This window comes from Hemiscyllium ocellatum, chromosome 29, assembly GCF_020745735.1.
Source record: "Hemiscyllium ocellatum isolate sHemOce1 chromosome 29, sHemOce1.pat.X.cur, whole genome shotgun sequence".
NCBI lineage: Eukaryota > Metazoa > Chordata > Chondrichthyes > Orectolobiformes > Hemiscylliidae > Hemiscyllium > Hemiscyllium ocellatum.
The window spans coordinates 55,180,326-55,191,137 of record NC_083429.1 but is presented as its reverse complement, the minus strand read 5'-3'; the positions used below and the strand labels follow the sequence as shown (position 1 = coordinate 55,191,137).

The 10,812-nt window shown below is 41.2% G+C and overlaps 1 protein-coding gene across 2 annotated transcripts in view; it reads left to right on the top strand.

Moving 5' to 3' along the window:
• Window positions 1–1,634: 1,634 nt before the first annotated feature.
• LOC132829626 (cell surface glycoprotein MUC18-like) overlaps window positions 1,635–10,812 on the top strand; it is a 197,576-nt gene continuing 188,398 nt past the window's right edge. For both annotated transcript variants that reach the window (XM_060846939.1, XM_060846940.1), the window contains exon 1: window positions 1,635–1,724. In XM_060846939.1, coding sequence (XP_060702922.1) covers window positions 1,640–1,724 — 85 coding nt within the window. In that variant the 5' untranslated portion in view covers window positions 1,635–1,639. The remainder of the gene's footprint in view (window positions 1,725–10,812) is intronic.

The window sequence follows — 10,812 nt, the reverse complement described above, 5'->3', positions numbered from 1 at the left end:
ATTGGGAATTGGTTGACAGATAGGAAACAGAGTGGGAACAGAGAATGGGAACAATTTTTTTTCCCCAAGTAGTAAGCAGTAACTAGTAGGGTATGGCAAGGATCCATGTTTTGGCCACAGATATTCATGATACATATAAACGACCTTGATGAAGGCATCAGCACTTCCAAGGTTCCTGATGACACAAATTGTGTAGAAGTGTGAGTCATGAGAAGGATGCAAGGAGGCTTCAAGCTGATTTTAACCAAGATGGGTGAGTGGACAACACGTTGTAGATGCTGCACAATCATATTAAATGTAAAGGCATCCTCTTGATGTGGGAAACAGACAGGCAGAGTATTACTTAAATGGTGATATATTGGGAAGAATGGATGTACAAAGGGATTTAGGAATCCTTCTACACCAATCAATGAAAGCAGACAGTCTGGTGCAGTAAGCAATTAGGAAGGTCAATGTGTAAGAGTCTCAGACCAGAGGGTATAATGTCAGACTGAAGAGTTGCCCATTTGAAACAGACAATGACTTTTCTGAGGGTAATGAATCTGGGAAATCAACAAGGCCAAACAATGTAGTAATGGGAGAAATCAACAAACAATGATCAATTTAGAAAAGAAATACACTACAGGGGCAGAGTCATTAACTCTCACTGCTGCCGAAAATAATGGGAACAATGATTATTATGGAAATTAGTTGAATCTAATGGGTGGGCCTGGGAAATAAAGTGACAGGAAGTTAATAGTTACTCTGGCAAATTTGATGGAAATGCTGTGCAAAGCTATCATCAAATCTGATTGTCAGTTATGATGCTGGGATAGGAGCTCCTTCCCCTGAAATATTAACTGTTTTGTCTCCACAGATGTGCTTGACCTTGCTGAATGTTTACACCATTTTCTGTTATGTTTCAGATTTCAAACAACTGCACTGTGTTGTCTTAATATTGCATGGGGTTCGGCTTTGTTCTGTATACATTTCTGTGAAATGCCTGAATGTTTTACTACTTTAAAGATAGAGTGCAAACTGTATTAAGGTACTAATTAGTTACTCCATAATAGTCTACCTTTCTACAATTGTATGAAGATATTAATTGTATTAATTAATTAAGATATTAATTATTTATTCCATAATAATCCACATTTCTCACATTCCAATCACTTAATCTTAACAATCAACATCCCCTCTCCCCAGCACTCTGTTCCCCACCCCCCCCCCCCGCATAAATTGCATAAATGCTGTCCCTCCACATCACATCAGCTCTGCTGAAGAATCATCTGGACTCGAAACATAAGCTTTGCTCTCTCTCCATGGATGCTGCCTGACCCGCTGTGACCTCCAGCATGTTTTGTTTTGTTTTGAGTACATTTATTCTGTCTGTTTTGCTTATTTTATTTTAATGCTGCATTCTACTTTCCATATCACTGTCTATGGTTACTCTGCAATATTCCTTTCGTGCCTTAGTCATACAGAAGAGTCTGTTTCCGAGCTGTATGACTCTATTTGCTTTGTTAGTTGTATTCTGCGAGGGCTGCTCCCTCTGCTGTGGGTGGGACTTGGCGGTTTATCAATCCCTCGCCGCCTTCTCTCTCCTGAGCTGCTGTCTCCCTTGGTCTCTCATTCCTCTCCCGAGTGTCCAGGTGGAAACATGTGTTCAGCAGCGAGAGCAGGGCCAGCGTCAGTCAGCGGGAGTCCCTGCCTCACCATGCTGATTGTTATCCTCACCATCACAGGTAAGAGATGCCGAGTTCAGTGCGAGCCCTTCCCAGGGCTGGGCTCCGGACTCTCTACCTTCCAGGTATTTTCCGATAACGGTTTACACTATTTCACTGAAACCAACTCAAAGCAGCAGAGAGAGAGAAAAAAAGAATTGCTGGAATTTGTGGAATTTTAGGGGAATTTGTGTTTTCTTTTCACGTGCTTTGCTGAAGAGAGCTCTTATCTTTTTAAAACCCATCTCCTGTTGTAAATTAATTGAGTGTTCAGGCGTTTTGACGACCATGGTCCCGGGGGGAGCACCCACATTACTCCGGGACACGAACTGCAGAGGATCCAAACCTGAAAGTCCTCCCGCTGTCTGATTTCGCGGCTTTTCGAGTTGTGTTTGCTGAAATGTAGTAGGAGCCCGCTCGTCCGGGAGGCGATGGGGTCAGGGGGGAAGAGAGCAGCCTGAGCAAGACCAGGAATGTGTCCGGGAAAGGCGAAGGGGGGAGAAAACCACGGGAACATTGAGAAAATAAACCAGGAGAAGACATGAACAACCAAATAAAGTGGGAGAAAATGAATGTATGACGAAATAATGGAGGAAAGGATGAAGTGAAGACCGCAAATGAAGAAAGAGAGTGAAGACAGCAAGGTCTAGCGATATTGGAGTAAATTGAAACATTTTTTTGTCATCGTCTCCAGACCGAATTACTCACTCACTCACTCACCTGAGATTATCTGTTTTTCTCTTGATACGCAATATAGTCATTTCATTTCAGCACAATATGTACGTTTGCTTGTACTTTTTAAAATATTCGTGGATTTAATGTAAAAGTGTGAAACGCAATTTAAAAGTTGTCTTTTAAACGGAGAGATTGCCAGTGGGATGTGCTGTTGTCTGTTCAATGAACTGCCGTTGAGCTAAAGGTCAAATTAAAGTTTACTGTTGCATTTTTATTCACTGTGTAATTAACTTCGTTCATATGCTGCAGTTGCTTTCCCGTATCTGGTGTCTCAGAGTTTTTAAGTTCGGAGTGCCTAGCGTTAACGGCAGCCACTCCCTGGAAATGAAGATCAGTTTTGGTGAATTATGTTAAACTGAGCATCAGTCCTGTCCTTGTTCTTCAGCACTTTCAAAAGTTCAAACTTGAATTTTTATCAACTAATCCATTCCTCTTATTCAATTATTGTAAAATCAAATTTAGAGGATGATTGTGTAAAACAAACCACACCTTGTTTCCACAAACAACTCAGTCTTTCAGTTGGAGGTAGGAAGCTGTTCGGTCCCACCCCAGATTAAAAGACTGTTGACTACTCGGAGGTTCTGCATTAACATTTATATTTAATGTTCATCATTTCTCTCAAGCAGCTTTTTTTTTGCTTCGTCTAATTCCCACTTTTTCTCCTCCTTTGTCAATTGTGATTCCTTTATTTCTGTTTTATCTTTACACTACAGCTCTATCTTTCTTTTTCCCAACTTCTTCGGCAGTCCCCTGGGACCAGGAATGACTTGCTTCCACATTGGTGTGAGAGGTTCTGAGGTGGCAGATAAATAAAATACGACATGTGATTTGCTGATCTTACCACAGAGGGGGATGGGTGCTTCGATATTTATGGGATTTTTCGGACAGTTTGACTTCACCTCCTGCATGTTCCTGATAAAACTAGTCAATGTGTTTGGTGCCTCTTCGATTGAGCACCTCCAGTTTGATCAGGCACAAGCCAGGTTCTCACATGAGTTGAAAATGTGTTGCTGGTCAAAGCACAGCAGGCCAGGCAGCATCTCAGGAATAGGGAATTCGACGTTTCGAGCATAAGCCCTTCATCAGGAATCACATGAGTTGGACATGTTTGAATTCTTCAGGAAAATGAAGATGACATTCTTAAAGCATTTACAGCTCCCACATTAATTATGGGAGGGAATTCAGCCAGGGAATTCCTACAGGCATGGCACTCATCCACTGATTCAATCAAATAGCACATTGACCTGCGCCCAATATACCGTCCACTGCAGCGGACAGCAACTGACAACCAGAAGCAGCAGATTCAAACCACTATAAATGCCGGAGGAATCAGCACAGAAGCGCTTCACAGGAGGCTCCCAAGCACTGAGGATGTCACCTAGACAGGGACGAAACATCTGCAACACAAATTCCCAGCTCGGCGAACAGAACCACAACAATTATGGCAGACATTGAAAGGATCACTTTGCCCTGGTTTTCCCCCTTGTGTGGTTTCCAAATTGGTTATCTGTGCTGATGAAGGGCTTATGCCCGAAACGTCGAATTTCCTATTCCTTGGATGCTGCCTAACCTGCTGTGCTTTAACCAGCAACACATTTTCAGCTGAACACATTTAGAACAAAGTATTTTTTTTCCTTAAAACCATGTTATCATTGCCTGTTGAGAAGGTGTGATGAGCATACCTCATAAGAATAGTATGGAAGCAGGCCATTCAGCCCACAATGACCCTCCAAACTGCATCCCACCCAGACTCACCCCCTAACCAATAACCCTGCATTTCCCATGGCCAGTCCACCTAACCTACACTTCATTGGACTGTGTGGGGGAAAACTGAAGCACCCGGAGGAACCTCACATGGACATGGGGAGAATGTGCAAACTCCACATAGACAGTCACCAAAGGATGGATTTGAACCTAGGACCCTGGCACTGAGGCAACAGTGAGCCAGAAAAAGTAGGGACTGCAAATGCTGGGGATCAGAGTTGAGAATGTGATGCTGGAAAAGCACAGCAGGTCAGCATCCAAGGAGTAGAAGAATTGAGGTGGAAGGACTTATGTCCAAAATGTCGATTCTCCTGCTTCTGGATGCTGCCTGACCTGCTGTGCTTTTCCAGCAACGCACTCTTGACTCCAACCACTGAGCCACCATAACACCCTGTGGATGGTTTGGAACTTAACTAGGAGCAGGAGTAGGCCGTCTGGCCCTTTGAGTCCACTCTGCCATTCAGTTAGATCTTTTCGTGGACTCAGCTCCACTTACCCATCCTCTCATTATAACCCTTAGTTCCTTTATTGTTCAAAAGTTATCTATCTTAGCTTTAAAAGCATTTACTGAGGAAGTCTCAACTACTTCACCAGGCAGAGAATTCTATAGATTCACAACTCTCTCAGTGAAAAACTTCCTTTGCAATTCAGTCCCTCTAATTTTGAGGCTATGTCCTCTTGTCCTAGTTTCACCCACCAGTAGAAATATACTCTGTACTTCTATCTTATAGAGAGGGGTGGGGCGGCAAGGTGGCTCAGTGCAGCAGGAACCTGGGTTCGAGTCTAGCCTCAGGTGACTGTGTGGAATTTGCACACATTCTCCCCGTGTCTGCGTGGGTTCCCTCTGTGTACTCTGGTTTCCTCCTACAGACCAAAGATATGCAGATTAGGGGGATTGGTTGCACTAAATTGCCCGTAGTGTCCAGGGATGTGTAGGTTGGGCACATTAGGGGAATGGGTCTGGATGGGTTACTCTTCGGTACATCCGTGTGGACTTGTTGGGCTGAATGACCTGTTTCCACACTGCAGGGATTCTATAGATTCGATTCTATCTATATCCTTCATAATTTTATATATTTCTATATGATCCCCCCATATTCTTTTAAATTCCAATGAATATAATCCCAGGCTACTCAGTCTCTCCTCATAAGCCAATGCCCTCACCTCCAGAATCAACCTAGTGAACCTCCTCTGCACCCCGTCCAGTGCCAGTACATCCTTTCTCAAGTAAGGAGACCAAATCTGCACAGAGTACTCCAGGTGCCTCACCAGCACCCTGTACAGCTGCAGCATAACCTCTCTGCCTTTAAACTCAATCCCTTTAGCAATGAAGGACAAGATTCCATTTGCCTTCCTAATTACCTGCTGCACCTGCAGACCAACCCTCTGTGATTCATGCACAAGGACACCCAGGTCCCTCTGCACAGCAGCATGCTGTAACATTTTATCATTCAAATAATAGAGCTCTTTATTATCATTTGTACCAAAATGGATGACATTTATTAACACTTATTAACGTTATACTTCATCTGCCAGACCTTTGCCCATTCACTTAAAATATCTATGTCCCTTTGAAATGTTTCACAGTCCTCTGCACACTTTGCTCTATGACTCATCTGCGTGTCATCTGCTACGTGTGGTTCCCAACTCCAGATCATCTCTGTAAATTGTGAATAAGTGTGATCCCAACACTGATCTCTGAGGCACACCACTAGTCACTGATTACCAACCAGAAAAACACTCATTTATCCCCACTCTGCTTCATGTTAGTCAACTAATCCTCTAAGCTTGCTAATACATTGCCCGTAACACTTGCATCTTGATCTTATGCAGCAGCCTTTTATGCGGCACTTTGTCGAATGTCTTGTGGAAATCTAGATACACCACATCTTGGTCCCCATTGTCCACTGTGCTTGTAATGTCTTCATAGAATTCCTGTAGATTAGTTAAGCATGGCCTGCCTTTCATGAACCCATGGTGTGTCTGGACGATTTCTATCTAGATGTCTTGGTATTTCTTCCTTGATAATAGACTCAAGTATTTTCCCCACTGCAGAAGTTAAGCTAACTGGTCTATAATTCACCATCTTTTGCCTATCTTCTTTAAAGAGTGGCGTCATATTTGCTGTTTCCCTAAATGCTGGAGCTGGCCCAGAATCCAGTGAATTTTGGAATATTTCCATAAGAACATTTACTGTTTTTCCCATCATCTCTCTTTTAGTACCCTGCAATGCATTCCATCAGGGCTAGGAGACTTATATACTCTTAGCTCCATTAGCTTGCCCAAAACTACCACCTTCGTGATAATGATTGTTTCCAGATCCTCACCCACCTTCGACTCTTTGTCAGTTACTGGCGTGTTATTCGTGTCCTCCACTGTCAAGACTGACACAAAATACCAGATTTTCCAGATAACATCAAAGTTACTTTATCATCTCACCATAAATTGTGCTTAAACTACATGGAGATCAGACGAGGCCAAACTTTTTTGGGCAAAAAGAGACAAAAGAATTGTGGATATTCAAATACAGAAGTGGCTGGGAAAACTCAGCAGGTCTGGCAGCATCTGTGGACAAAAAGCAAAGTTGGATCCAGTGACCCTTCATCAGAATGGATTTTGAAATTCAGAGGTCTGAAGTTTAAAACAGTGCTGGAGAAGTGCTTTCTCAGCAAGTCTGGCAGTATCTTAAAGAGACAATCAGAGTTAATGTTTTGAGTCCATTATGACACTTATTGGAAGTGAAATTACCCTCTTGTAGTACAAAAAACCTGCACTCAGTGTTTCCTGCTGCTTAAACAACATTGTATCCACTGTCGAAGCGAGGTCCCTTTAATTCAAAGGGACCATTATTGTGGCAGAAATTTGTACAAGTTAAAATTTAAATTCAATGTGCCAGATTGAATTCACAAAAGATGTAATTCTGGAAAAGCATCAGAAAATGAGAATGAAAATTGTTCTTTTACTAATCCAGAGCACTGACAATATAGTCCTCTAGGACTGAACCATCTCCACCTTTCCATTCCTCCTCCTGCCCCATTAACCTGGCCATATCCACATGTGTAAGTGTTACCATGTGGTGGCTCAAAACTAGCATGTATAATACATATTCCCATTACCCTATCAACCCTCCATGTCAAAGCAGTGTGCCAGAATTTGGATAGGTGGAATTTGGAACCGATAGTGTTTATAGCCATTAAATCTTGTGTCCTGAAAGGAATGACAGATATGTACAGCTGCATTTTAGCAACTGAATGCTCTGAGGATCTTGGCTGGTGGGCGTCTTAATCCTCATGGAACAGCACATTCTCTGATTTACCTTAAACCAGACCATATAAGACTCACTAGTTTAGTACAAATTGCTAACATTTTACTGTCATTGGGTCAGTCTCTAATAAGAACTAGGTGGAAACTTTCTTGTACAATGTTAGCAATGAGCTTTGAGACCCATTCCATCTGTCTGAGCTATTTTAAGCCCAGGTGCTAAGGGTGAAAGGGCACTTGTACTGCACCACCCAGTCTCCCTTGATTAACATCACTTAAAAAAAACTACTGAAATATCTCAACAAATCAAGAACATCACAAATTATTTTGTGAATTTAGAACTGGACAAATATTGAGAGCACATATAAATGAACAGAATATACCAGAACAGTGATCAGTACTGATTCTACAAAAAGTCTTCAAATATTTTATATTCTAGCAATTGAAGTGGGTGGAAAATTGAAAATGATGGAAATCTGGAATAACCATAAAATGTTTAAAATTTAAATATTTCAGTATTTTAAAATGTATTGAAAACAGCTAACATTTTAAATAGTTCTTTATTTCAAGTAGACACTAAGTTTGATCTGTTGACCTCCATCTCTTGTATCCTAGATTTTTTGACTTGTTCTGATCTGTTTGACTTCAAAACAGGCTTTTACAGCCTGACATTTCTAAGGATGGACTATCTCAACCATTATTAATGACTTTCTTAGATTGTGATTGGCATACTGGATTTGACTGGTGATTTGTAGTTTTAAACTTAATACAAATTAATTTGGACTAAAAGCACAAAGGCAGTGTGATCAGTTAAAATATTCATTCAGAAGCAACTGTTGTATTTTGCCCAATTTCAATCATATCTTTCTTCTTCTTGTGAATTTGTACAATGTGTGATAGTATTTACAATTCTTCATGAAAGGTGGTGACAATTTAAAACCAAGGCCTGTAAGAAGTTAAACTTATAAGGCATGTACAAATCAAGTAGAGATTTGGCATGCTGCTGCTTCCTTGTAAAATATTTCTAACATGTTTAAACTCCTGTGATTTATTATTGGCCCCTCTTACTTAAGTTACAATGCTGCTGACATGTTGTTAGAAATTCCATTTTCACTGTAAGAAGCAAAAAAGTTTCTTAAAGTCCTACAGAGAAATGATAGGGCATTAGATCTGACAGTAACTATGGGGATTGTAAATTTGATTATACACCAAATAAACTCTTGGTTTGAGGAAGGTTTTATTTATCTATTGAAGACTTAGCAACAATGGATTACTTCTTGTCAGAATGATTGCCTCCTTTATTGATGGTGACTGACATTACATCATTGGTAGGGAAATTATTAGAGAAGATTCTTAGGGACAGATTTGCTCACATTTGGAAAGTAATAGTCTCATTAAGGATAGTTAGCATTTCTTTGTTGGGGCAGGCCTTGTCTCACAAGTTGATTTTTTAGGAAGTGACAAAGATGATGGATATGGATAGAGCAGTGAATGTTTTCTACATGGACTTTAATAAAGCATTTGACAAGGTCACCCATGGTAGGCTAGACCAGAAGATTAAGTTGCATGGGATCCATAGTGAGTTGTTAAGTTGGATACAAAATTGGCTTTGTCATCGAAGAAGAGAGGAATTGTGAAGGGATGCCTTTCTGACGGGAGGTCTGTGACCAGCAGAGTTCCACGAGGATCAATGTTGGAATCTCTGTTGTTTGTAATCTGTATAGTTGAGTTGGATGAAAATGTAGGTTGTCTGATTATTAAATTTGCAGATGAAATAAAAATTTGCAGAGCTATGGATGGTGAGGAAAATTGTCAAATCATACAGCAGGTTATAGATCAGTTGGAACGTTGGGCAGAGAAATGGCAAGTGGAGTTTAAACCGGACAAGTGTGATGTGATGCATTTCTGGAAGTCAGTTCTGAAGATAGATCACTGGATCTAAAGAACAATACAGCGCAGAACAGGCCCTTCGGCCCTCAGTGAAACCGTTAACTCTGATTTCTCTCCAGAGATGCTGTTAGACCCGCTGAGTTTTGCCACCAGTTTTTGTTTTTGTTTCTGATTTCCAGCTAGCACAATTCTTTTGGTTTTTTTGCCTAAGTGTCTGCTGATGTCTGCAAAGCTGTAGTTCCTTCTGCGATTAGGGACTCTGGTATGATTACAGCCACAGCTGGATTGGACAGAGTCAACATGGACTTACAAATTGGAAATCATGCTTGACGAATTCATTGGAATATTTCAAGAATGTAAGGAATAGAGTTGGTTGGGGAAACAGTGATTGTGCTTTGTGTGGATTTTCAGAAGCCATTCAGTCAGGTCCCATTTAAGAGATAGCATGTGAAATTAAAGTACAGGACATTAGGGGAAGTGTATTGGCATGGATACAGAACTGACTGGCAGGGAATAAATTGTGGAAATAAATTAGTCACTCTCTGCGCGACTGGTGAGATACCACAGGGATCAGTGATTGGACCCCGATTATTCACAATATATATTAATGACTTAGATGTGGCAAATAGATTTTTTTAAAAATTTATTCACAGGATTTGGGTGTCGCTGGCTAGGCTAGCATTCATTGCTCGTCCCTAATTGCCCAGAAGATAGTTGAGAGTCAACCACATTGCTGTGGGTCGAGAGGCAGATGTATGCCAGACCAGGTGAGGATGACAGATGTTTGTCCCTGAATGACATAGTGAACCAGATGGGATTTTATGACAATCAACAATGGTTTCATGGCCATCAGTAGATTCTTAATTTCAGACTTCCTTTTTATTGAATTCAAATTCTGCTATCTGCCATCATGGATTCAAACCCAGGTCCCCAGAGCATTTGCTAAGTTTCTGCATTAATAGTCTGGTGGCCATTGCCTTCCCCTGTATCTTATATCTCCCCAGGTTACAACTGACACAAAGCTGCTTGGGAGAGTGAACTTTGAGGTGCAGCAGAGATGCTTCATTGTGATTTGGACAAGTTGAGGGATTGGGTGTGTGCATGATAAATGAAATATAGGGTGGATATATAGGAGGTTATCCACTTTGGCAGCAAAAAAAAACAGAAATGCAGAGTGTTATCTGAATGGCTGTAGTGTGCAATTTTGGTCTCTCTGAGTGTTGTCCTGCTATGGGAGGATGCAGTGAAGGTTTACTAGATGGGATGGCAGGCTTGAGATATGAAGAGAGATTGGATCAGTTAGAACTATATTCATTGGAACTTAGAAGAACTTAGAAGAATGAGGGGAATTTTGTAAAACCTTAGTAAATTCTAACAGGACTAATCAGGGTAAATGCAAGAGGGATGTTCCCAGAGGTTGGGGATTCCGTAGAGTTTTCCTCACCACAGAAAGTGGTCA